The sequence below is a fragment of the Felis catus genome, chromosome E1, assembly GCF_018350175.1.
Source record: "Felis catus isolate Fca126 chromosome E1, F.catus_Fca126_mat1.0, whole genome shotgun sequence".
In the NCBI taxonomy this organism is placed as follows: domain Eukaryota; kingdom Metazoa; phylum Chordata; class Mammalia; order Carnivora; family Felidae; genus Felis; species Felis catus.
The window spans coordinates 1,737,599-1,764,214 of record NC_058381.1 but is presented as its reverse complement, the minus strand read 5'-3'; the positions used below and the strand labels follow the sequence as shown (position 1 = coordinate 1,764,214).

General features: G+C 56.5%; 3 protein-coding genes across 10 annotated transcripts; 2 read left to right on the top strand and 1 right to left on the bottom strand.

Moving 5' to 3' along the window:
• Positions 1-152: 152 nt before the first annotated feature.
• CHRNE (cholinergic receptor nicotinic epsilon subunit) lies at positions 153-26,605 on the bottom strand. 7 transcript variants are annotated; one of them, XM_045045219.1, is made up of 15 exons: positions 24,529-26,605; positions 13,284-13,396; positions 5,407-8,966; positions 4,303-4,375; positions 3,945-4,087; positions 3,818-3,862; positions 3,606-3,715; positions 3,365-3,520; positions 3,146-3,246; positions 2,549-2,746; positions 2,358-2,472; positions 996-1,110; positions 711-897; positions 504-610; positions 153-418 (listed from the first exon to the last, which is right to left on the bottom strand). In XM_045045219.1, exons 4-15 carry the CDS (start codon positions 4,346-4,348, stop codon positions 269-271), a joined length of 1,473 nt encoding a protein of 490 aa, XP_044901154.1. In that variant the 5' UTR covers positions 4,349-4,375; positions 5,407-8,966; positions 13,284-13,396; positions 24,529-26,605; the 3' UTR covers positions 153-268. The 7 variants fall into 7 exon arrangements, with proteins under 7 accessions (XP_044901154.1, XP_044901153.1, XP_044901152.1 ...); XM_045045218.1 differs by lacking the exon at positions 24,529-26,605 and adding an exon at positions 16,792-17,017; XM_045045217.1 differs by lacking the exon at positions 24,529-26,605 and having other exon boundaries at positions 5,407-7,005; positions 7,406-8,966; positions 13,284-13,526.
• Positions 1,035-2,251, top strand: CE1H17orf107 (chromosome E1 C17orf107 homolog). Of its 2 annotated transcripts, XM_023243751.2 has the most exons (5): positions 1,035-1,301; positions 1,401-1,592; positions 1,699-1,977; positions 2,064-2,129; positions 2,181-2,251. In XM_023243751.2, the coding sequence occupies exons 1-5, from the start codon at positions 1,236-1,238 to the stop codon at positions 2,232-2,234; spliced, it is 657 nt and encodes a 218-aa protein (XP_023099519.1). In that variant the 5' UTR covers positions 1,035-1,235; the 3' UTR covers positions 2,235-2,251. The 2 variants fall into 2 exon arrangements, with proteins under 2 accessions (XP_023099519.1, XP_023099520.1); XM_023243752.2 differs by having other exon boundaries at positions 1,044-1,301; positions 2,064-2,251.
• Positions 22,171-25,003, top strand: GP1BA (glycoprotein Ib platelet subunit alpha). The gene is made up of 2 exons (XM_023243425.2): positions 22,171-22,370; positions 22,622-25,003. Exon 2 carries the CDS (start codon positions 22,628-22,630, stop codon positions 24,440-24,442), a length of 1,815 nt encoding a protein of 604 aa, XP_023099193.2. The 5' UTR covers positions 22,171-22,370; positions 22,622-22,627; the 3' UTR covers positions 24,443-25,003.
• Positions 26,606-26,616: the final 11 nt, after the last annotated feature.

The window sequence follows — 26,616 nt, the reverse complement described above, 5'->3', positions numbered from 1 at the left end:
GGCCTCAGAAGAGCTGGGAGGTCAGCAAGGCTGAGCGGAGGGGCGGGCAGCCGTTTCCAGACTGGCACCCAAGAGCCTGCCTCAACCGTCTGCCCTCTGCTCCTGCCCCCTGCCCGGTGGCCAGACCCACGCGTGTGCGCACACGACTCCTCTTGAGACGGAAAGGCCCGGGTTTATTATCGGCATTGGGAAAGAATCCCACTACGGCAGCGACCGCAACTTGGTTTTTTCACGCCCGGTTTCCTCCCGGAGGCGGTGGAAGAGCCGTCTACATACACGGCGGGTAGGGCAGCTCGGGCACTTGATTGAAGTAGCCCCCCAGAAAGATGAGGCTGGACCCCACGCCGAAGAGCACCAGGGCGGCCCAGAAGCAGATGTTGTCGAGGGCCTTCCCCATGCGCACCCAGTCAGACACCTCCTGGGGAGGGAGCAGGCACCGGCTGGGGCCGGGAAGGGGCCTCCCCCGAGCCAGCACCCGCCCCGCCCTCCCGTGCCTGCCGCACCTCGCCGGAGGCCTCCTGGTCTCGCGTGCTCTCGGCCACGAAGTTCACGGCGTCCACGCAGCAGCGGACCTCGGGGGCGGCGGCGCCCAGGCTCTGGCAGAGGGCGGCTGGTGGGGACGCCCGGGCGGGGAAGGGGGTGGTGGTCACTGGGAAGCCCGCCCCGCCGCGGGCGCCCGCGCCGACCCGCCCGGAGTCCTCCCCGCTCACCGGTCCAGGGCCCATGCCGGTGCCTCTGCCCCTCAAACACGAGCTCGCTCCGCGGCTTTTTCAGTATCAGCTCCTCGGCGCGGAGCAGCAGGCCCACCGACGACGCGCGCCGGGGCGGCGAGGCGGCCCGGGGGGGCTCGGGCGGCGCGCCGGAGCCCAGGAGGCGAGGCAGCAGCTCCAGCAGGACCTGGCGGCGGGGGGGCGGGGCGAGCTCGAGGCCCCGCCCCCGCCCGCCGGAGCCACGCGCCCCGCCCACCCGGGCCGCCCACCCCGCCCCGCGCTTACGTGGCGCAGCCGAGGAGACGCGGCGTGCGTGGTGGGCGTCCGCAGTGACAAGTTGAGCACGATGACGCAATTCATGACGATGATCGTGGCGACCACCATGACGAAGATGAGGTACCTGCGGAGCCCGCCGCGCGTGACCCCACTGCGGCCCGCGGCCCGGCCTGTGACCTCACAAACGACCCTCTCCGGCGGCGGGACCGGACGCGTGCCCCGGTGGCCCTCCTTCCGCCGCCGCCGGCCATGCAGGGGACCCCCAGCTCCCTGGAGACCCTGCTGTGGGTCTACCACTTCCACAGCTCCACGGAGGTGAGACTGCGCCCAAGGCTGGCAGCCCGAGGCCTTGGGAGGTCTCCGGTGCCCCCACCCCGTGACCCGACGGCCCCGCTGCCCCTGCTCCTCCTCCAGGTGGCCCTGCAGCCCCCGCTCCCGTCCTCCCTGGAACTCGCTGTGGCCGCGGCCCATGAATTTCTGGAGCAGAGGTTCAGGGAGCTCGAGTCCCTGGAGTCGCAGCGGCCGCATGCCCCGAAGCCCACCCTGGGGCTGGTGCTGAGAGAAGCCGCGGCCAGCGTCGTGAGCTTCGGCGCCACCTTGTTCGAGGTGGGGCGCGGGGCGGGGGGGCTGCGGGAGGGCGGGAGAGGGGGACAGGGACCCCTGCGTCCCCACCAACTCCTACACCCTCCTTCCCCCCCACCCCCAACGGCAGATCTCCGCCCTGTGGCTGCAGCAGGAGGTGCGGCGGCTGGACGGCGGCGCCAGCAGCTCGGGCCCAGCCCGGGGCGCCGGGGATCCGGGCGGAGCGCTGGCCCGGATGGCCCGGACCGCGGTCCGGGGGGCGCGGCACGCGGGGGCAGCGGCGGGCACTAGCGCCCGGCTCGCACTGCAGGGGGCGTGGCTGTGCCTGTGCGGGCGGGGCCTGCAGGGGTCCGCCTCCCTCCTGCAGCAGTGGCGACGTCAGCTGGGCCTGGGGACCCCCGGGGAACAGGTGAGTTCTGGATGGGGGGGGAGGAGTTGGGGGCTGGAGGCGGGGGGGCTGGGGTGGGAGGCACTGAGCCGACCCGCCCCCGACAGAGATACTCGGGAGACCTCCAGGTGGCATCCAGTGGCAGCGCGGAGAACGGGGGACCAGAGAGCGCGGAGAACGGGGGACCAGAGAGCGCGGAGAACGGGGGACCAGAGAGCGCGGAGAACGGGGGACCAGAGAACCCACCGCCGCCGCAGCCCCGCCCCGCCTTCCAATAAAGCCCAGACGCGACCGACCCAGAGCAGCTCCCGGTTTCGCGTGCCCTTGGCCGCGCCCCCGGCCCCGCCCCCACACGCTGGGCCCGCGCACGCGTGGGCTCCTCCGCGGCCCTCTGCCTTCACCTGCCCAGCATCGGCACGCTCAGCGACGTCTCGGGGGTTTTCTGGGCGATCAGGAACAAGAAGACGGTCTGCGCCAGCAGGACGTTGATGGACACGGTGCACTTCTGGCCGCCGGCTGGAGGGAGTGGCCGGTGAGAGCGGGTCCCGCTCCCAGCGGCGAGGCCGGGGTTGGGCTCCCGGCGGCCCCTTACCCTGCGCCGGCAGGAAGTAGGCGAGCAGCACCAGGCCCGAGATGAGCACGCAGGGCACGATGATGTTGATTGTGTAGAAGAGTGGCTTCCGGCGGATGATGAGCGTGTAGATGACGTCAATGCCCCCCGGGTCGTCCGCGGAGCCCCCGTGGTGATGGATCAGTCCGGGGCAGAAATCGATGGCCCATTCGCCGTTCTCTGCGGGGTGGGAGGCGCGGTCAGCCCTTGTGGGCCCCACGCCTGGCCGCGGGCCCCCGGTCCCTGGGCAGAGGGAGCCGTTGCGGCCGGCCCGCCCCTAGTGGTCTGGGTGGCGCGGCGGGCCACGGGCGAAGGCGGTTCGGGCTAGACGGGCCCGCCCGGTGCAGGTGCACAACAGACGCAGGTGCACAACAGACGCAGGCAGGTGCACAACAGACGCAGGCCAAGGAAGTCATGCCGGGCTCACTGTCGAGGGTGGTTTCGGGAGGGGGGTCAAGGTCGAGCCCGGCTGCCAAAGCCAAGGCCCAGTGTCGGTGGCCCGGGGCAGCCCCCCTCGGTGAGTGTCCCCTGTCTGGGCCCCGTCTAGAGGCGGGTTTTCGGAGCAGAAGGGGGCCTCACCAGTGTAGGCCTCGGTGTCGATGTCGATGTTGCTGATGGTCTCGCCCTCCTCATTCACGGCGAAGACGAACTCCACCTCTCGGGCGTTGTAAGTCTGCGAGCTGCGGGGCCAGGGCCGGCATAGACCCGGGCTGCTGGGACCCGGGCTGCCCCCGCCCCCACCCCCACCCCCATCTCGCCGCCCCGCAACCGCCCCCGCCTCTGAGCGTGTGGCCCCACCGGAAGACGAGCGAGCAGTTCTGCCAGTCGAAGGGGAAGTAGGTGACCTCCACGGCGCAGCTGCTGCGGTAGATGGCCGGGGGCAGCCAGCTCAGGTAGCCGCCCTCGTAGACCAGCACGTTGGCGTCGTAGGCCACGCCGAACTGGCCGTCGATGCTGTGGACTCCGGGAAACGCGGCGTTTGCGCGCGGCCGCGACCCCCTCACCCTCCCGGCCTCCGCTGCCCTGGCCCAGCGCTCACTTGTTTTCCAGTACGATCTCAGGCAGCCATACGAGCTCCGAAGGGACCCGCAAGGTTTCTATGCCCCCGAAGTCGTCCTTACTGAAGTTGAGTCTGTAATCCTGCCAGTCCTGAGGGGGAGGATGGAAACACGTGCGCCCGGGGCCCCACGGGGGCTTGGGGGAGAGGGGTCCCCGCACCAGACCTCACCCTGCTCCCCACGTCGGACTCACGATTCCAATCCAGACGCTGGTGGTGAGGGTCTCCTCTTTCTCGTTCTGCAGGTGGGGGATCGGGGTGGTCGGGGTGGGGCCCCAGGGTCACACACAGAATTTGGGGGTTCAGGCGGAAGTATCTTACTAGTGAGATCAGGTTGGTCAGGGTGACCTTGAGGCTGATGGTGACAGTGTCTTCAGGCTCCTTCACCGGCCGGCGTTCTGGGTCATAGTTGTCGAAAAGATGGTGGTAGAGACGTAGCTCTTCGTTCTTGCCGTCACCTCCACCTGGGGATGGGGTCACCTGGGCTCACCGCGGGGACGGGGCTGGGGGCCTCCTTTGCCTCTGCGTCTGTCTCTGAGGCTCTGTGATCTCCCCGCCTCCCGAACCACATACTGAGCCTGGGGACCAAGTTTCGGGCCTCAGCCTCCTTCTCGGCCCCTTGTCTTTGTCCTGTGCCCTGTGTCATTGTCCCGTGCGTGTGTCCCACCCCTGTCCTTACCGAGGAGCTCCAGGAGGAGCAGGGCACCCAGCAGAGCCCCCGCCATCCCGCCGTCCGGTCCTCGGGGGTTATTCTGAGCGTTGAGGTTGGGAGAGGGAGTAAGGGGAGGTGTTAGTTCCGGGCTGGGAAGGGGACTGTCACCTAATCCTCCCCACCCCACCCCCCGCTGCCGCTGCTGCTCCTGCAGCCAGAGAGGACTTGGCCGTTTCCAGAGGCAGCTGCCCCATCCCAGCATCCTCTGCCTGGTGAGCGTCCAGCTCGAGGGCCGCGGACCCGATCCTCGCGACTCAAGAAGCCCGGTGCAGGTGGGGGTCCTTTAGAAGCACCTGGGACCACAAGCCCGGCGGTGGGGGCGGGGTAATACCCCGCACGTGTCCCTGGAGTAAGTTGCCTGTGCAGGTGACGTCCGTGGCCGCCTGTCACTAGCGTGGAACACACACCTTGTCACCACCTACACGGCCCAGCGAGGGTCACGCCAACGCAGTTTCTGCCTGCGGTTTGGCAGAGTCTGCACAAAGATAGGGTAAGGAGGCAGGCGGCCACGGGGGATTACTCAGCAGTAAACCTCGGTCCCAGGTGGGCCGGCCCCACCCGCAGCTCCTCTCTGGGCGCTGGTTCTCCCTGCTGCCACCTCGTGGCCGCAGGTGGTGATACATGTGGTCTTGGGGCGGGGGAGGGGCAGACTTTTTTTTAATGTTTAGTTTTTGAGAGACAGAGAGAGACAGAGAGCACAGACAGGGGAGGGACAGAGAGAGGAGGAGACACAGAATCCGATGCAGGCTCCGGGCTCCGAGCTGTCAACACAGCCCGATGCGGGGCCGGAACTGACGAACGGGGAGATCATGACCTGAGCCTGAGCTGAAGTCGGATACTTAACCCACTGAGCCACCCAGGTGCCCCCCCCCGCCCTGCCCCCCAGACACTTTACGGATTCTTAGAGTGTTTGTCCTAAAGTCTCCTTGGACCGGCCTGTCACCTGAGGTGCTCGCTCACAATTCGTGTTCTCAGATCCCACCCCCAAAGAACCCTGCTTCGGGAGGGTGCCGGAGACCTTTTTGAGGAGCTCTTGGTGTTTCCTCAGGGAGTGGGGGTGCCGTGTCTTACCTACTGCTTCCTCACAGCGGTGCGGGAAAGCGGTCCCCATAGGTGCGAAACGGGACTCCGTCGGGTCCGCGGTCACGCAGGTGTAATGGCAGTAACACACGGGACCCGTCGATCGGCTTTCCTGACCACGAGCACCTGTGTTCGCAGAACACGTGCACGGCCGTCGTTTGCGGGTCCCCTCCCTCTACCTGTGAGGGTCCGCGCAGCTGGGCCGTTTCCCACGCATCCTGCAAGCCGCCTGCTTCCGCCGCTGACGCGTTCCTTGCCGTCCGGCGTGTCCGGCCCCCCCCCGGGGGACCCGTCGGGCCCCCCGCTCGCCCCCCTGCAGGTGGCCGAGCGGCGTGTGGGCTCAGGTCTGCGCTGCCGCTCGGGCCTGGGCCGAGGGTTCTGATAAAGCAGAGACGTCTTCGGGCATTAACGGGCACCACGAGGTCCCCTGCTCTGGGCCGGCCGCCCCGATTCTAGGCGTGAATAAACCGTGGCCTCAGGGCGGGAGAGCCGCAGCTGGTGACCCCGAACGGGCCCAAGGGTAAAAAGCAAGAGTCACGGGCGCTGTGGGACGGGCACTCCGAGCATCGGCCCCACCTGCAGCTCGGCTGACCCAAGTCTCCTGCTGCTGCTCTGCTCTGTGCTCCTCTGGCTCCTGAGCCGCCGCCGGTTCTCCCCGTGAGCCCCCCGGCGGTGCGGTCGTGGCTCTCTGGCGGGTCCTTCCCCCAGGTCTTGGCCCCAGACCCGCCTCTTGGCCGCGCTCTCCGGATGCGGCCCGTTCAGGCCTCGTCCCCGCTGCCCTCTGCCGAGCGCCGTGAGGCCGAGGGAGCGGCCCGGCGTCCCCGGAGGGTCTGCCGGGTGCTTAGAGACGCCCGCCCTCCGGCCAGGGTTGATGGGTCCGGGGGAGGACACCCAGCCCAAGCCGGGCCAAAGGAAGCCCTTCCCGGAGAACGTCGGGCAGCCGGCGCCCTCTGCCGTGGGGGGCCACAGGAGAGGACACTTCGGTGCGGGGTGGGGAGGGGGGCAGCGTGGTCTCCGCGTGGAGAGAGACTGCACCTCGGATACAGAGTCAAGTCGAGATGAGATTCCCCCCCCTTTCTTGACTTAAAAATGGCATTAAAAAAAGGAATCAACTAGTAGATAGAAAACAGAAATGCCCCCTAACACAGGCCCAGAAAACCCTTCTGGCAGCAAGACCGTAATCCGTGCTTTTGAAATCTATTACCCCGATCCTACGCCTTCCCCGCCGCAGACACGGAAACCTGTCCCCAGATAGCCCGGCGGCAGCACCCGCCATCCACTGACCAGCGTCGACAAGAAGGGAAGCCCCCGGCCGGACTGTAGAGACGCGGGGTCCCCGCTGTCCCCAGACCGCGCGGGCAGCTTGGCACACAGCGCGTCCTTCATAAAAACGAGCTTCGGTGATTCTAATTCCGTTCTCGCCTAGGTCCGAACCATTTCTTTGCTCGTAGAAGAAGGCATTTTCCTGCTCTCCGGGTCCCGGGGGGACATTACTGGGATAGGTTCACGGGCCGGTGGCGTTGAGAGCCAAGTAGTGAGGATCCAGGAGATGGTGGAATACAGAAAACTGGAAAAGCATAAAGCGGGAACCTGCAGAGTGGGAACGGAAGGTCTGAAGGACGGGAGCAAGTTAACGGCATCGAGGTCAAGTCAAGTCAACCTCAACTCTGAGGGCAGGTGCCGCCCCCCGCCCCGCCCCGTGATAAGCACCTTTTGTTCGGATGGTGAAGTGTATCTTCCCTACACGTGCGGATAGAAAACGTGTGCAGGTAAGAGAGCAATGATGAGCACTCGCGTGCCCCCGCCCGGGCCAAGAGACAGAGCGTCACCGTCCTCGGAGCCACTCTGCGCCCTCCCTGATTGGCCCCCTTCTCGGCGGTAACCGCTGTCCCGCAGTGGGGATTATTCTGGTTTTCTCCCAGTCGCCACAACCCACGTGTCCCCGTGTTGGAACAGGGAAGGACGGAACGGAGGGGAACAGGGAACCTACAAGAGTAACGTGCGTTGGCAAAAAACGTAGGGCTCCTGCTGGCTCCGGGGGCTAACGAAGCGTCTGGCTTTTGACTTGGGTCCAGGTCACGACGTCACAGTTCGCGGGCTCGAGCCCCGCATCGGGCTGTGCGCCGACAGCTCGGAGCCCGGAGCCTGCTTCGGATTCTGTGTCTCCCTCTCTCCCTGCTCCTTCCCTGCTCACACTCGGGCTCGGGCTCTGTCTCTGTCTCTCTCAAAAACAAAGGTTAAACAAATAAAGTTCGTGCGTTTAAAAAACAAAAAACTGTTGGTGACTTTTGCCAAGTTGTTCGCAAAAGCACGTGCCCACTGACACCCCTCGGGCCGACAGAGCACAAGAACGCGGTCTTACTCCTTCCCCAGGACAGCGTATCCTCAAACTAAAAAAAAAAAAAATTTGTTTGCCAAACCAAGAGGTGAAAACTGCTATTCATTATTTTGATTTCCGTGTGCTGATCAAGAAGGTCGATTTTTGGTTCCAGTGTACGAGAATCTGCCATACGATGAAGGCAAAGTGGTACATTCGATGTAGAAAACGAGGCTTAATCAAGTAAGTCCCGTTGGGACAACTGGAAACAATCATCAAAATGCCAGCAGACCCTCAGCTGCCGACTGCCGGGGGCGGGGGGAGGTCGGACACCTGCAAGTAAAACGACACCAAGAAAGGCCTACGGTAAAGCCAGCATTTGTCACCGTGGAGCGAGGGAGGCCTTTCTCCCCTTCCCTGGAGCCCCGAATCGGAGACCATAAAGAAAAAGAAAAATTTCCGTAGGGTCAAAAATAGAAAACCACAGGCCGGCGAAGACAAACCGGGAGCAGATGCCCGCAGCCCCAGAGCGGCTCATCTCTGTCCCTGCAGAGCTGGCCGAGAGCCCTAAGAGGCTGGCGAGGTGCTGAACCCCCGGGGCTGCTGGGTCCCTCCCCAGCTGTAAAAACACCCACAGGTGGCGAGGGAGGGACTCCTGGTGGGGAGACAAGGCCGTGAGCGGACCAGAGCAGAAAAAGACGTAGGCGGTAAAGATTAAAAAAAAAAAAAAAAAAAAAAAAAATGAAATGAGAGAGAGACGACAGGGGTGGGGGCGGGAGCAAGAAAGTGGGGGGAGGCTGCCCCGGGCCCAGGAGGCCACGTGCCGCGCCCCCTCCCCCGGAGGCGACCTCTTTACTCACTTGGCTACAGAAGAAAACAAAAGTCCTTGGGACTTACCGGCGCAGGAAAGAAGGAGGTCCGCGGTGGTTTCTGGGCGCCTCGGCATAGGAGAGCTCAAATCGCCTTCTCAGAACAGAGGCGACAAGGTGAACCGGGACGGCAAGTCTCCGCATCAGCCAGGCACAGACAGGACGTTCCAGGGAAGTTTCTAGGGCGTGGTGGGCTTGGCTTCAGAGAGAGAAGGTGGCGCGGCTTGGAGATTCTGCCATGAAGATTCCTCTGGTGATTCTGGAAGCCCGGGGAGAAAATGATTCCGACTCAGAGGAAAAAACCACAGCCAAGAACTCCAGGCTCCTCAGCAGCCGGCTGAAGCCACACTCTTCACACAAAAAGGCTGCAAGAAACAGTTATAAAGTGTTGCGAGTTAGATCCAAGGATTCATACTCCCAGGCTCTTACTGACTTTTGATTCTTCTGGTATTAACACATAGTATCTATACGAGTCACATTGAAAGTAAGTGGAGCTCAAGGGTTGTTTTTTTTTTTAACTTTTTTTTCAACATTTATTTTATTTTTGGGACAGAGAGAGACAGAGCATGAACGGGGGAGGGACAGAGAGAGAGGGAGACACAGAATCGGAAACAGGCTCCAGGCTCCGAGCTGTCAGCCCAGAGCCCGACGCAGGGCCTGAACTCACGGACCGCGAGATCGTGACCTGGCTGAAGTCGGACGCTTCACCGACTGAGCCACCCAGGCGCCCTTAGTTCTCCCAAACTTTCAAGGCACGATCATCTGATTTCACACAAGTTCTCCCGAAAATAGAAGAAGAAGGCGGCGAGCCAACTCGTTTTACGAAGTTCTCGCTTCAGCTGAGGTGAACACGAGAAAATAAAAACACAGGCCTCATTCACTTCTGAACATAAATGTGAAAAATCCTCCATAAAATATGGGCCAACCAAACCCAAAAGTTGACCGAACTAGAAACTGCCAATTAAGTCAAGTGACTTAAGTCAAGTGTGTCCCACACGTGCGAGGGCAAAAGGCATTTCTCTCTTCCCAACAGAGCCCCGTCTTGTTGAGACGCGGAGCGCGTGCCCGGCCCCGGGGATGAGTCACGATGACGCACAGTGTCCCCGGTCTCGTCTGCCAGACGCTCAGAATGCAGCCCTGTCTTGCGGCCAGAAGCACGCCGCGATCCATTTCTGACCAATGTCGCCAGAAGTCGACCAGGGGACGGGGCTGCCGGGAAAGTCTGTCCTCTGCTGGTACAAGGACAGTCACTTACGGTGAGGCACTGCTGTGCCCCTGCTCCTTCCCTGTCACCAGGAGATGTACGCCTTGAAGGGTGCCCGCCATGTTGCAAGCATGAGGTGACAAGGACAGGGACATGAAAGCCAGCGTGCTAAGGATGGAAAACGGGAAGGACAGGTCTACTGGATGATGACATCCTGCTGCTAGACCCACCTGAGAGGGCCCGTCTCCAGACCAGTGGTTAAGAAGTTAACACCCTCAGGGGCGCCCGGGTGGCTCAGTCGGCTGAGCATCTGACTTCGGCTCAGGTCACGATCTCACGGTTCGTGAGTTTGAGCCCCGCGTCGGGCTCTGCACTGACAGTGTGGAGCCTGCTTGGGACTCTCTCTCTTCCTCTCTCTCTGCCTCTCCCCCACGCACGCTCTCTCTCCCCAAATAAATACATAAACTTAAAAATTTTTTGGGGGGGAAACAACTTCCTTAACTTGAAAAGGACTTTTAAAAACCTCCAGTTCACATGGGTCATGACGCCCTCACTGTAAAAACAGGAATAAGGCAGGACTGTCTTCACGGCAACACTGGGGGTCCTGGCCAACGCGCTAAGAGAAGAAAATAAAAGAAGCGGAGGAAAGGAAAAGATTAACTATGTGAGGGTATAATTACCAACGTGGAAAGCCTTGCAGAGCAACAATAAGCCACCAACAGGAGAGTCAGGGACTTCCCTGGATGTAAGAAACATCAACACCAACAGCTCTCCTCACCCCCGCGGTAAGAAGTCACAGACAACAAAAGGACGCTCACAACAGTAACAAAGTCTCTCAAGTATTCAGAACTCAAAGTAATTAAGGATGTTCTTTAAATGTATGTAAAATCTTAACGGCAAAAATGCGAAACTGCTGTGTGTGTGTGTGTGTGTGTGTGTGTGTGTGTGTCTTTAAGTAGTCTTCACGGCCACCACGACCCTGAGATCAAGACCTGAGCTGAGATCGAGAGTCGGACGCTCAACCAACTGAGCCCCCCAGATGCCCCATAAAAATGTTAACGGGCATGAAAGTTGACTGTAAATGGAGAGATACACATTTTGTTTGGATGAGCTGATTCCCGATTATAAAGATGTCAGTCCTCCCCCAAATAACCTATAAGTTAAATTTTTACAAACTTGAGGAACTTCTTCTAAACTGTTTATGACAATCTAGAGACGCCTGGAGGGCTCAGTCGGTAGATCAAGCGACTCCTGGGCTCGGAGTTGGGAGTTCGAGCCCCACGTTGGATGAAGAGATTACTTCAATAAATAAATGTTAAAAAAAAAAAGAGAGAAAATGTTTATGACGGTGCAAAGGTCCGCGAATAGCCGCATCGGTTTTGAAAGAGGAGGGAGTCACCCCGGCAGATATTAAAACATCCAACAGAAGTTACAGCGACAACAATTACACAAAAACCCAACTGGTTCTGCTTAGTTGCTAAAAACTAAAGAAAGGAACCGGGTAGGAGCCATGGAGCCACCCGTGTGCACGCAGAAGTGTGACATGGGCCGGGTGACCTCAGGGGGGTGACCTCAGGGAGGACCGGTTAGATTAGCAGACACGGGGGGGCCGCTGGGTGGCTCAGTCGGTTAAGCATCTGACTTCAGCTCAGGTCACGATCCCAGAGTTTGTGGGTTCGAGCCCCCCGTCAGCTCTGTGCCGACAGCTCGGAGCCCAGAGCCTGTTTCGGATTCTGTGTCTCCCTCTCTCTCTGCCCCTCCCCCACTCACACTCTGTCTCTGTCTCTCAAAAATGAATAAATGTTAAAAAAAAAAAAGATTAGAAGACACAAGTGGCTGCCTCCCTCTATAGAGAGAAAAAGAAATAAAGCCGTATCCCTATTTCATACCATACGCGAAAGTAAACTCCGGGTGGATTAAAGACTCTAAAACGAAAGGTGAAAAACTAGAAAGTTAACAGATGAAAATGTGGGAGAGTATTTTTGTGACCTTTGGGGTGGGACTTTCTTTTTTTTAAGTTTATTTATTATGAGAGCGACAGAGAGGGTGCAAGCAGGGGAGGGGCAGAGAGAGCGGAAGGGGGAGAATCTCAAGCAGGCTCCACGCTGCCAGTGTGGAGCCCGATGCGGGGCTAAAACCCACGAAGCTGCGAGATCATGACCTGAACTGAAACCAAGAGTCGGATGCTCAACCGACTGAGCCACCCGGGCGCCCCTAGAGGTGTCTTATTTATGTGGCCACACCTCCTTCAGCCCATGGGACAGGGTCTACCCCTTTAGAGCACGGGCGGTGTTTCTGAGGGCCTGCTGTCCCAAAGTTTGCCAGCTAGAGGGGTGGACAGATGTTAAAACAAAGTGTCACAACGGTTTTGTCAGGCCTATAGGAATTTACAATACGGTAACTAATCCAGTCTAGACAGCTCACAGTCCACATTCCGCCCCACCGACCGAGGCCCACGCTTAGAGTCCGAGAGACCTCAGGAGAAGGCTCGGTTAGTGGCTTTGCCGTGAAAACACTGGGTAGAAACATTCCCTTCCAGCCGATAGCACTCAGGATCAGTTCCACGAAACCCTGCTTCTGAGTCTAATGTTCTGTTTTCATTGGGTTCTTTTGGTTACGAGGAAACGGAATGAACTGAAATCACCTAAAAATTCGGTTTTACAATAATCGGCCCAGACGAGAGTCACCAACGGGTGCTGTACTTTGCAGGCCAGAGTTGAATTAGGAACAGGATATTTACATAGTGTCAGAACATCTCCCCACAAAAGAGGAAGCAGTATCTCGACGGTGGAAAAGCACGGTGGATTCCACCTTGACCAAGTTTCAAAGTTAACAGCACCCCCGCAATAGGTCAAATGGATACGAAGTATTTCCGGATATGATGCCCCCAGAGAGCCACATCCCTTATGTAACAGTCACGCCAGAGAAACGTACGGCAAATCCAATTGTGAGAAGCATCAGACGAGTTGAGGGAAATTCTACACAGTCGAGGGACATTCTACGTAATTACTGGACTGTAGTTTTCAAAAATGTCAAGGACATAAAGAATCAAGACAGTTTGGGGAACTACGGGAGACAAAAGAGCTATGGTCCCGGATGGGTTCCTAGACGTGGGCGGGAGGGCGGTGGGGGGAGCTACGAAGGACGTTTTTTGGACAATTGACAAAATGGGAAAATGAACTGCAGATTGGATCATACTCTCCCATCGGTATTGAATTTCCACATTAATAACCATACTGCAGTTCTGTAAGAAAATGTCTTTGTTTTTAGGCAACACACGTTGAAATTTAGTGGCGATGTCTCCGAGTTGGTTCAGGGAAAACCCTCGGAGACACAGGAGACACAGGAATAAAGCCAACGAGACCAAATATTAACAAGTGGGGAATCCGGGCCAAGCGAATCCGTAAGATTAACCCTCACCCGGAATGTTTAATGCCAAGTGTGAGAAATTGAGAAGCCTGCAGGTGGCAATACCCACCAGGGAGATCTCCGCTTCCGGCAAGATGGGTGTGTCCTTCGCTGTTCCGCCCATTAAATCCAACCAAATCCGGGACATTCTATATACACCCAAGAAGTGAAGGAATTCGCAACCTAGAAACAAAAACGTTTATTGCCGGTGGGATGAGCCCTTTGTGTTTTTTCGGTTTTGTGTATAATTTTTTTAAAAGTTTATTTACTTATTCCGAGAGAGAGAGACAGAGAGAGAGAGAGAGAGCTAGCAGGGGAGGGGCAGATAGAGGGGGAGAGAGAGAATCCCTAGCTGTACCCCTAGTGCAGAGCCTGATGCAGGGATCAAACTCATGAATGGTGAGATCATGACCTGAGCCGAGACCAGAGTCAGATGCTTCACTGACTGAGCCACCCAGGTGCCCTAATAGTAGTAATAATAATAATAATAAGCCTGCTCTCTCCAGCCAGAGGACCAGGAAAGGGGTAGCCTAACAAGGCAGAACTTGGGAAATGGCCACTCTATTCCAGACATTCTACCACGGACAAACTGTGGCCACCCCCACACCAGCAGCCAAAGGTTGAGCCTAGATTTGCACCCTCCCCAGGCTTGTCACCAGGTGCCCTAACATCCCTGCCGGGCTGGCAGACTCTCTGGGAAGGCCAAGTAGGGGAGCAGGGACTTTCACCCCAGCCAGCTGGTAACCACAGGGGAGCCTGGATGTCCATCCCAGATTGGCCACCATGCGGCACCCTTCCCATCCCCACTGGGATGGCGTCAGGGGGCCCCAGGAGGGTCAGGACCATCACTCATTTCTGCAGCCAGGAGGTCATCCTCACCCAGGTGGCTCCCAAAGGACAGAGGTGTTACGGTTCTCTGGGGAATATTTTATTTTTTTGATGTTTATTTGTTTTTGAGAGAGAGAGAGAGAGAGAGAGAGAGAGAGAGAGAGAGAGAGAGAGAGAGAAAGAGCAAGCGTGAGCAGGGGAGGGGCAGAGAGAGAGAGGGAGACCCAGAATCCGAAGCAGGCCCCAGGCTCCGAGCTGTCAGCACAGAGCCTGACGTGGGGCCTGAACCCACAACCCGTGAGATCATGACCTGAGCCAAAGTCGGACGCTTAACCGACCGAGCCACCCGGGCGCCCCTGGAAAATATTTTAAAGCAGCCACGATAAAAAGGCTTTAACGAGAAATTATGGATGCACTTGAAACAGATCAAACAGAACTTCAGCAAAGGCACAGAGGGTCTAAGGAACTAAATGGAGACTGCAGAGCTGAAAGACATAACAGCTGAGATTACAGCTCAGGGAGTGGGCCCCACAACACAATGCGGGAACAGAGAAAAGAACCCGTGACCCGGAAGATACGACAATAGAAACCACCCATTCCGCACGACAGAGGGAAAACAGACTTAAAAGCACAAAGGTCTCGGGGACCTCTGGGGCTCTAACAAAAGATCTGACGTTGTGTCATCAGAGACCCAGAAACAGGAGGAAGAGGACGAGGCTGAAAAAAGTTCTCAAATGATGGCTGAAGACCACCCAAATCTGGCAAGAAACAGACACTCACACGTTGCAAGAAAGCAAGCGAACCCCCAACAGGTCACACCCAAAGATAAACGCCCCTCCGACCCAGAAACCGCACTCCGGGGGCATTTTCCCAGGAAAATGAAGACTTTATGTTCCCACAAAAATCTGTATGTGAATATTCATGGCAGATTTATTTGTAACAGCCAACAACTGGGAGCTGCCCAGTCGGCTTTCAGTTGGGCAGTGGTTACACTGTGGTACTCCCCGCAATGGAATACTACCTAGCAATAAATACCAGTGCACGCTACAAACCGCGAACCTCCAGGGGAGTGTGCCGAGCGGACAGAGTCGACTCCCAGAGGGCATATATACTGTACGATCCCATTTATATAATGTTCTTTTTTTTAAAAAAATTGTTTTAACGTTTATTATTTTTGAGACACAGAGAGACAGAGCTCAAGCAGGGGGAGAGGGAGCACAGAGAGAGAGGGAGACCCAGAACCCGAAGCAGGTTCCAGGCTCTGAGCTGTCAGCACAGAGCCTGACGCGGGGCTCGAACTCACGGACCGCGAGATCATGACCTGAGAAACAGTCGGATGCTCAACCGACTGAGCCCCCCAGGCGCCCCAACATTCTTAATGTGACAAGAGGGCAGAAATGAATAGCAGAGCGGTGGGAGTCAGGGGGTAGGAAGGAAGTGTGTGTGGGTACACAGGGGCATCGTGAGGGATCCTTATGGTGAGGACAATGTCAGTATCTGGGTTGTGATATTGGAACTGGGGAAAGGGCACGCGGGATCTCATTTCTTACGACTGTCTGGGAACCTATAATGATCTCAAAAAGAGTTTCATTTTTAAAAATCTACCTGAAATTTAAAAAATACCTTTGTGGGGGTGCCTGGGTGGCTTAGTCGGTTAAATGTCCGACTTGAGCTCCAGTTATGATCTCATGGCTTGTGAGTTCGAGCCCTGAGTCGGGCTCTCTGCTGTCAGCTCAGAGCCTGCTTGGGATCCTCTGTTTCCCTCTCTCTGTCCCTCCCCTGCTTGCTCTCTCTCTCTCTCTCTCTCTCAAAAAATAAATAAATAAATAATAAAAAATACTTTAAAAAAGGAAAAAAAAAATTTAAATACCTTTCTAAACAATACCACTTAAAAAAAATGGGGTGCCTGTGTGGCTCAGTCGGTTAAGCATCCAACCCTCGATTTCAGCGCAGACCATGATCTCACAGTTTGTGAGTTCAAGCCCCGCATAGGATCCCTGCACTTGGGATCCTCTTTTCTTCTCTCTCGTTCCCTCTCCTGCTAGCATTTTTGCGCTCTGTCTCTCAACAAACAAAAAAACACTTAAAAAAAGGAAAAATGGAAAACGCAATCTTTACCTCCTAAAGCTTATTATGTTGCAAGTAACAATTCCAACACCAATTTAAAAAAAAAATTAGGTTTCCACTCAGTGATGTCAATGGTTTCTTTCCATTTAAAAAAAAAAATTATTTCACTATTTATTTGTTTTTGAAAGACAGAGCGCGAGCAGGGAAAGGCAGAGAGAGAGGGAGACACAGAATCCGAAGCAGGCTCCAGGTTCGGAGCTGTCCGCACAGAGCCCGACGTGGGGCTCGAACTCACAGACCACGAGATCATGATCTGAACTGAAGCTAGATGCTCAACGGACTGAGCCCCACCCCCAGCGTCCTGCCATTTTTTCTTTCTTTCTTTCTTTCTTTCTTTCTTTCTTTCTTTCTTTCTTTCTTTCTTTCTTTCTTTCTTTCTTTCTTCCTTCCTTCCTTCCTTCCTTCCTTCCTTCCTTCCTTCCTTCCTTCCTTCTTTCTTTCTTTCTTTTTTAGTTGTCGCTTTCCTGACATTAGTGTCATCCTAGGGCCTTATCCCCTGTGATCATAAAACGATTCAATCGCTCCTCCAGGGTCACATATTTCCTGCCCACATCCAGAGAAAGCATGCCTATTTCAGTCACCCCACAGAAGCCTTGGGCTTCGTTACGAAGGGACCCACTTACCTTTTCTTTCTGACCCTGAACCAGTCTCGCTCTCACGGTGGGAGACTCTGACCAGCTTCTATGTGTGGGTCCTTGTGACTGGCTGAGGCCCACTCACGTAGCTCGAATAGAATCATTCCCACCAAGAATCCTAAGGGTGCAGTAGAAGTGATTTTTCAAAAGAAAAAAAGGAAAGTTGAGTGGATCTTGAGCAGACCTCCAACTAATGTTTCCTGCACAAAGCTCTTTAAAAATGCACCTCGGGGGCGCCTGGGCGGCTCAGCTGATTGAGCATCTGACTTCGGCTCAGGTCACGATCTCGCAGTTCGTGGGTTCCAGCCCCACGTCAGGCTCTGTGCTGACTGCTCAGAGCCTGGAGCCTGATTCCGATTCTGTGTCTCCCTCTCTCTCTGCCCCTCCGCTGCTCACGCTCTGTCTCTATCTCAAAAATAAACAAACATTTTTAAAAATTAAAAAAAATATATTAGATGGCACGATGCCATACTCAGATGAAAGGTATGAATTAAGTGGATTTACCTAAAAAGCAGGGAAGATTGAAAGTAAGTGAACTAAGATTTCAAGAACTCAAGAAGGTAGAAAGGGAACATGAAAGTAAGCTCAAGGCCTGAGGAATTATTTTTTCTTTTTTTTTTTTTTAATTTATTTTTGGGACAGAGAGAGACAGAGCATGAACGGGGGAGGGGCAGAGAGAGAGGGAGACTCAGAATCGGAAACAGGCTCCAGGCTCCGAGCCATCAGCCCAGAGCCTGACGCGGGGCTCGAACTCACGGAGCGCGAGATCGTGACCTAGCTGAAGTCGGACGCTTAACCGACTGCGCCACCCAGGCGCCCTGGCCTGAGGAATTATTAAAGGTGGGAGTAGACATTCATCATCAAAGAGAGAGGGGAAAAAAAAGAAATCGACTAGTAAAACTAATAAATCTGGTTCTTTGGCTAGTCCAATAAAATAGGCTAATCTTTGGCAAGTCCGCTGAAGAAAAAAAAAAATGGGGGGTGGGAAGAAAGAGAGAAAAGAAAAAGAAAGAAAATACAAAAAACATTAGGGGTCACGACTACAGATTCGGAGATTTTAACAAACGGTAAAAGCATAAGCGTTCAAACTTGTGATACTACATTTGAACAGCTACATGAAATGGATATTTTAATTAGAAAATATCAATTAATTGGGACACCTGGCCGACTCAGTCAGTGGAGTATGTGACTCTTGGTCTTGGGGTTGTGTGTTTGAGCCCCACACTGGATGCAGAGATTAAAGATAAAATCTTTAAAAATATATATTAAGAAAGAAAATATCAGTTACCAAAACTGACTCAACATCAGAACTGACTTAAGGGGGGAGGATCAAAAAATTTGACTCAAGAAACCTCAACACACCAAAAATGATAGTAGGAATTGGAAAGGTATTCAGGAAGCTATCTCCCAAATGGCATCAGGTCCAGATGGTTTTATGGGTCCACCTAACCTGCATTGAACAGAAAATTCCTATAATCTCTAACTTATCCAGAGAATATAACATTTTCTAACTTAATTTATAAGGGCAGCATAACTCTGATAACAAAACAAAACAAACAGAACTCAAGGTGGCTCAGTCGATTAAGCGTCCAACTTCAGCTCAGGTCATGATCTCACGGTTTGTGAGTTCGAGCCCCGCGTCCGGCTCTGTGCTGTCAGCTTGGAGCCTGGAGCCTGCTTTGGATTCTATGTCTCCCTCTCTCTCTACCCTCCCCAGTTCATGCTCTCTCTCTCTCTCTCAAAAATGAATAAATGTTAAACCAAATTAAAAAAAAGAAAAGAAATCTATGGGCCACTTTTATTTTCTAACTTAGATGTAAAAGTTTGTATTTTATAAGTAGGCTCCATGCCCAATGCAGGGCTTGAACCCATAAACCTGAGCTCAAGACCTGAGCTACTATCATCTATAAAGAACTCACCAAACTCCACACTGAAAAACAAATAATCCAGTGAAGAAATGGGCAGAAGACATGAATAGACACTTCTCCAAAGAAGACATCCAGACACACGAAAAGATGCTCAACGTCACTCATCAGGGAAATACAAATCAAAGCCACAGTGAGATATCACCTTATGCCAGTCAGAAAGGCTAAAATGAACAAATCAGGAGACTATAGATGCTGGAGAGGATGTGGAGAAACGGGAACCCTCTTGCACTGTTGGTGGGAATGCAAACTGGTGCAGCCACTCTGGAAAGCAGTGTGGAGGGTCCTCAAAAAATTAAAAATAGAACTACCCTACGGCCCAGCAATAGCACTGCTAGGAATTTACCCAAAGGATACAGGAGTACTGATGCATAGGGGCACTTGTACCCCAATGTTTATAGCAGCACTTTCAACAATAGCCAAATTATGGAAAGAGCCCAAGTGTCCATCAACCAATGAATGGATAAAGATGTGGTTTATATACACAATGGAATACTACTTGGCAATGAGAAAGAATGAAATCATGCCATTTCCAACAACGTGGATAGAACTGGAGAGTGTTATGCTAAGTGAAATAAGTCAGGCAAAGAAGAACAGACATCATATGTTTTCATTTGTATGTGGATCCTGAGAAACTGAACAGAAGACCATGGGGGAGGGGAAGGGGGAAAAATAGTTTCAGACAGAGAGGGAGGGAGGCAAACATAAGAGACTCTTAAATACAGAGAACAAACTGAGGGTGGATGGGGGGGTGGGGGAGAGGGGAAAGTGGGTGATGGGCATTGAGGAGGGCACCTGTTGGGATGAGCACCGTGTTGTATGGAAACCGATTTGACAACATATTATTTTTAAGAAAAAAATATAAATAAAATTTTCAAAAATGGAAAAAAAAAAAAAAAAAAAAAAAAAGACCCGAGCTGCTATCGAGAGACAGACGCTTGACCCACTCAGCCCTACCCAGGCATCCCTAGATGTGAAAATTCTAAATAAAATGTGAGCGAGCCAACCTGGAATTATATTAAAAGAGGGGCGCCTGTGTGGCTCAGTCCGTCAAGCGTCCGACTTCGGCTCAGGTCATGATCTCACGGCTCGCGGGTTCGAGCCCAGCGTCGGGCTCTGTGCTGACAACTCAGAGCCTGGAGCCTGCTTCGGATTCTGTGTCTCCCTCTCTCTCTGCCCCTCGCCAGCTCACACTCTGTCTCTCAATAATAAATACATGTAAAAAAAACAAAAAAGAATAATTCATAATGGCCAACTAGTGTTACTCCCAGGCATTCAAAGATGAAAGATTAGAAGAAGAAAAAAATCGGAACATTAACATGTGAAGAAACTAAAACACTGGATCATTTCAGCAGGTGCCAAAGTGTATGAATCTCTCGTTTCTACGTCTGCAAAAACCTTCAACGTAGGCATCTTCGAGGAAGCCGACGCGGCCTCCTCTCACAGAAGCTGGGAAAACGCCGCTGGCTTTCCCGGGCTCCCTGGCAGCCGGGTCACCGGCTTACGACAGGTCCCCCTCACACCCAGCCCTGGCTTCCCAAGGCGGTAGGTACCACGTCAGGGCAGGGAGGCTGCGCTGAGTTTCCGTATCAGCAGCTGGAGCAGCGCGGGCTCCAGTGACCCGAGTTTTGCTCACCAGACTCGTTCCGCAGCCTGGTCCTGTTCCAAGTCTGGTTCTGTAGCCCCTTACCGGGTACAGCCCGGGGAGGAGCCAATGTGTTTTAGCAAATTCCCTGTCATTCTAAGTCAGCCTGAGTGTTCTCTGAGGCTTACACGAAACCCCTGACCCATACAAATGTAGCCAAGCTCAGCAGCCCCAGGGGCCCTACTCCACACGTGGTCTCTCTCTCTCTCTCTGCAACTTGTCACCTCACTTCCTGCTGCCAGACTCCTTGCTTTCTCCATGGTTTCAGGTACTCTTTGCAGCCGGCTAATGAGATAAATGGCAGATCTGGACATTCACTGCATCTGGCTCAAGTGTCACCGGTGCTGAGCAGACAGGAGCAGGCCCATGATGTCCCTCGTGGGGACAGTAGGTGGGACATGTTCATCATCGGGAAGAGAACCAACAGACACGGCAGCTGACTTTCTTACAGGCACCTAACTTGGTCTTGGGAAGCTTTTGTTGTTGTTGTTTTGCTTGTTTGAAGTAATTCCTACACCCAACGTGGGCCTCGAACTCATGACCCTGAGACCGAGAGTCACATGCTCCACCAACTGAGCCAGCCGGGTACCCCAAGTCTTGGAGGTCTTAAAAGGCTTTCCAAAGGAAGAAATTCCGGGCTGGAACTTCCCAGATAAGTGAGGGTCGGGCAGAAGGGAGGCCAGAGTCAGGAGACCAGCTGGGAGGCTGCTGCAGCGGGGTGCAGAAAGAAAGTGGCACCTCGGACTGGCGACGGTGGCGGTGGGAACAGGAAAAGCGGAGTTCAGAGAGATTAGGAGCTGAAACGAGTGTGACCAGGTGACAGGCTGGACAGGGAATGAGAGGGGAAGCGTTCAGGGTGGCCATCAGGGATCTGTTGGTACTGAGCGGCCAAATGCGTGGACGGTGGTACCATTCGCCGGTTTGGACAACAGGGGGAGTAGCTCAGTTTTGACCACGCAGCTGCAATGCCTGTGGGACATCCAAGGATTCCAAAGGGCAGGGGGACCTAGGGGTTTGGGTCTCAGGAGAGGGGTCTGGGCTAGACATAGGTTTGAATCACTGGGGTGTAGGTGTGGTTGAAAAGCAAGGAAAAGAACGAGGGTGATCCCAGGTGTTTGTGTAGCACAAGAGGAGGGGCGTGCGCCTGGGTGGCTCAGTCGGTTGAGCGTCCGACTTCAGCTCAAGTCATGATCTCGCGGTTCGTGGGTTCGAGCCCCGCATCGGGCTCTGTGCTGACAGCTCGGAGCCTGGAGCCTGCTTCGGATTCTGTCTCCCCCTCTCTCTCTCTCTGCCCCTCCCCACTTGTGCTCTGTCCCTCTCAAAAATAAATGCCGAAAGAAAGAAAGAAAGAAAGAAAGAAAGAAAGAAAGAAAGAAAGAAAGAAAGAAAGAAAGAAAGAAAAGGAGAGGGCCAAAGAGGAATCTACAAAGAAAGTCCAGCCAGAGAAGAGGAGTGTGCGTCATGAGTCCCGAGTGGAAGAGATGGTGGTGATGTGGGTTGCAGAAAACACGTTAAGATCATAATGGAGAAGCGCCCAGTGGGCGTAGAGCGCTGGCACTGGCGACCTCGGCCAGAACTGAGCCAGTGGGTTGGGGGTGGGGTGGGGGGGACCATGCTAGAGACAGGGGGAAAAGGCAGAGGGAGGTGAGGGTCAACATCGGTGACCGTAAGAAGACGACAGTGAGGGGCAGTGAGCGGCGGCCAGAGGCTTAAAAGCCGGGCGAAGGTGGTGGTTGGAGTCCAGTCCCAGTCCGCCCGGTGGGAGAACGGAGCCACAAGGAGCGCGGGGGACAGTCGTGGAAGGAGATGATAAGGGCCTGTGTCCGGGAGGGAGACAGCTCCCGGGTCACAGGAGTCCCTATCGGGCTGGCGTTTCCTCCCCCTCCCCGAGCCCTTCCTGCCACCCGCCCGAGCAGGCCCTCCCTGGAGTTGGAAGAGTGAAGGACGGAGTCACCGTGGCAGCAGCTCTGTGCCTTCGGAGGTCTTTGCACTGGCCCGTAAGCGGGACTTGGGGGCTGGGGGACGGGGGCCCCGAGGGAGGGGTGAGGACGAGGACGTGGTGCTGTCCAGGCTTTGGGGGGCGAGGGTGGGAGAGGGCAGCGGCGGGGGGGGCGGGGACAGGACGTGTGGGAGCCCGGTCGGCAGGGGTCCCAGAGGCTGGGGGTGGGGGTGGGGAACTAGAGTCTGGGCGGGGCCTAGCGCCCCGGGCCCAGAGGTGCCCACTTAACCCCCCCCCCTTCCCGGCCAGGCCCCCATGCCTCTCCTCCTGTTGCTGCTGTTGCTGCCGAGCCCTTCCCGCCCCCAGTCCGTCTGCGAGGTCTCCCAGGTGACCAGCCAGGTGGAAGTGAACTGTGACAACCGGGGGCTCAAGGCGCCGCCTCCCGACCTGCCGGCCGACACGGCCATCCTCCGCCTGGGCGAGAACCCCCTGGGCACCTTCTCCACGGCCTCCCTGCTGCCTCTGACCCGGCTCGCCCAGCTGCACCTGAGCCAAAGCCAGCTGACCCACCTGCAGATGGACGGGACGCTGCCCGCGCTGGAGACCCTGGACGTCTCCCACAACAACCTGCGAAGCCTGCCCCCGCTGGGACGGGCCCTGCCGGCGCTCAACACCCTCGACGCGTCCTTCAACGAGCTGACCTCGCTGTCCCATAGCGCCCTGGACGGCCTGAGCCGACTCCACGAGCTCTACCTGCACGGCAACAAGCTGAAGACGCTGCCGCCCGGGCTCCTGGCGCCCACCCCCCGGCTGAGGAAGCTCAACCTGGCCGACAACAAGTTGAACGAGCTGCCCCCCGGGCTCCTGGAAGGACTGGAGGAGCTCGACACCCTGTACCTCCAGGGGAACTGGCTGCGGACCATCCCGAAGAACTTCTTTGGGGACCTCCTCCTGCCCTTCGCTTTCCTGCACGGCAACCCCTGGTCCTGCGACTGCGAGATCCTCTACTTCACTCGCTGGCTGCAAGACAACCCCAATAACGTCTACTTGTGGAAGGAGGGAGTAGACGTCAAGGCCATGACCCCCAACGTGCAAAGCGTGCGATGCGTCAACTTGGCCAACACACCCGTCTACACCTACCCGGGGAAGGGCTGCCCCACCCTCGGGGATGCGGACATAGGCTATGACGAGTATGAGGACGAGGACCCCTTCACCACGGCTGGGGTCACGCTCTCCACCAACGCCAAAGCCCGCACAACCCACTGGCCCCCATTCTACCCAACGTCTGCTGATTATCCACACAGCCAGATGCCCTATCTGTCTTCTACCCAAGAGTCCACTGAGAGTCAGAATACATCCGTGACCACCCCGGAACCCACGACGACCCCCCCCACCGCGGAGCCCCCCACGACTCCCCCCACCGTGCAGCCCCCCACCACCACCCCCACCACGGAGCCCCCCACGACCCCCACCACGATGCCCCCCACGACCCCCCCCACCCCGGAGCCCCCCACGACCCCCACCACCACGACCTCCCCCACCCCGGAGCCCCCCACGACCCCCACCACGACGACCTCCCCCACCCCGGAGCCCACCATACCCCCCACCACCCCAACCACCTCTCAAATAACCACATTCTTAACCACCCCCAAAGCCACCTCATTCCTTACGATCTGGCCACGTGCCACAACTACCCTCCCAGAGGCTCAGGGGGTGGCTCGAGAGAATGTACGCAGCCCCAGAAATGACCCTTCCCTCGGCGGGGACACGTGCTGCCTCCTTCCCCTGGGCTTCTACGTTTTGGGTCTCCTCTGGCTTCTGTTTGCTTCCGCGGTCCTTATCCTCCTACTGGCCCGGGACCACCGTGTGACGCCACAGGCCCCGGCCACAGCCACATACACCACGCATCTGGAGCTGCAGAGGGGGAAGCAAGTGCCCGTGCCCCGCGCCTGGCTCCTTTTCCTTGCAGGCTCACTGCCCACTTTCCGCTCCAGCCTCTTCCTGTGGGTGCGGGCTAACGGCCGCGTGGGGCCTCTGGTGGCAGGACGGCGGCCCTCAGCCCTGAGTCTGGGTCGTGGTCAGGACCTGCTGGGCACGGTGGGCATTAGGTACTCTGGCCACAGCCTCTGAGGCTGGGGGGTGTGGGGACCTTGAGAGGCTGTGATGTGACGGCTTTCCTGTCGGGATCTAGCTTGGGGGGTGGGGGGGGTAATTACTTTTCCTTTATCCGAAGCCTCTTCTCCATAGCACGGGCACAACCTCGGCAAAGCCGCGGGGGTGGTGAGATGCGGGAGCCAGTAGCTCACAGAACCAGGCTCCCCACGCTGCGGCGGGGGAGGGTCCCAGACCGCTAGGCTACTGCCATCACCTTGGGGACGCTTCAGGAAAAAGGAGATGCACCAATCAGCACTCTCACACGTGTGTACTGAAAAGACCTGGAAAGAGACATATCGAGATGGGAGCCCGGGGCGCCTGGGTGGCTCAGTTAGTTAACACTCAGCTCACGATATCGCGGTTCGTGAGTTTGAGCCCCGCGTCGGGCTCTGTGCCGACAGCTCGGAGCCTGGAGCCTGCCTCGGGTTCTGTGTCTCCCTCTCTCTCTGCCCCTCCCCTGCTCACGCTCTGTCTCTGTCAAAATATAAACATTAAAAAAAACAAACGTGAGCCCTGATGACCCCTGGGTAGCATAAACACGGTGGTTTTATTTTCTTTTCCTCTGCTTAGCATTTCCTAAGTTTTCTACCACTGTAAGGTATTTGTGTTTAAAAAAAAAAAAAAATTCACAAAGAAAAGTTCCTTTCCTTTGGAGAGGAAAACGGTGGCCCATCTGAGGCCCCACTGCCCCACCCTAGTTGGATCACTCCTCACCCAACAGCCTGGCAACCCATGCCCCCGGCCTCCTCCAGGGGGGCAGCCCCTCACCACCGCGAGCACTGGTGTCAGCTCAAAACCTAAGTTTCCTGGAGCTGCCCCCGTGCCTGGGGCCTCCGAGGAGCCAAGGCGGGGCCTCCTGCTCTGCTCAGGTCCGAGGCACGGATGGGAGTGGGGCTGGTGATGTGCCCACCTTAGCGGGTTGTACCAAGTGGTCTCAGTGAAGCCTCCCACTCCTAAGCTAGAATACAGGCAAACGGAACCCACTTCCCCCCTGCTTCTCTCGACTCTGCCCTTTCCCCTGCGCACCGAGCCGGGCTTTCTCTCCTGGGGTCGCCAGCCCAAGCCAGGGCTTGCAGCCCGGACAATGGGAGTGCAAGCTGAGCCTTTCTGGCTCCAGACCCCCTTCTCCAGATGGCGCCAGCTTGAAAACCTGACCGCGCTCCTCTCCTGCCTGGAATGCTTCCCTGGATACCTCAATCTTGAGCTTGGCCGCCAAGGGCTTCTACGCGCTGACCCAGCGAACCTCTTACAACAGGCGCCTCACCGCCTGTGTTCCAGCTGTTGCAGACTTCCAGATCACCGGCTCTGCAGCATTCTCCCTCCGAGCCTCTGCTCTCCTGCCGGCCAGGAGCGCTGCCCCATCCAGCCCGAGTACCGCTAGCACAGGCCTCTCTCCCAGGCTGGGCCAGATGCCCCGCTGTTCACCAGCTCTACCCGCGTTACCCTGCGACGGTCTGCTGCTCTCCTCCCTTTACCGCCTGCTCACGGGCCATCCTCCTTGCTGGACTTGGAACCTCCTAAGGACAAGCTCCAGGCTCCCAGTGTCTCAGAGTGGCTGCCACGGCCAGGCCAGCAGGTGCCCAGAGAGGGTAAGGCGAGAGGCAGAACTGGGAGGGCCCGGCGGGGGCGCCAGACCGCCGAGCCCCACCTCTTCTCTGGACAAGCCTCTGCCAAGGAGACGGTTCCCACCTGCTGCCTGCCTGTCCCCCGGCCTGGCTCAGGAGCCTTCGGGGCCTCAGGCTGCCCAGCCTTCCTTCCAGTTGACCTTCCAGCGTCCTTTTATGCCCCAGGATGTTTTTAGGCTCCTTGAGGCACCGCCTGGGAATCTTTCTTCTCAAGAAAACGGGGAAAGTAGTCACTCTCCGCAGGGTAGGGCTCAGATCAGGATTCTAGCTAACACACCCCATCTCCTCAAGCCTCCAGGCTTTGGGGGCCCCAGCTCCACGCTGATTTCTTTCAATCACCCTCTTCTCCCAGGTCAGCCTTCCTCACTGACTCCTCGTTCCCTCCTCTTGGGGCTGCAGTAAGAGCCACGGGAGCCCGGAGGCTTTTCCTAGGAATCACGTGAGGTGATTCTGACATCCTCGGACTGACTCTAGTGGCTGGCAGGACCCGTGTTTTCATTTGCCTTACCTGCTGTGACGACAACG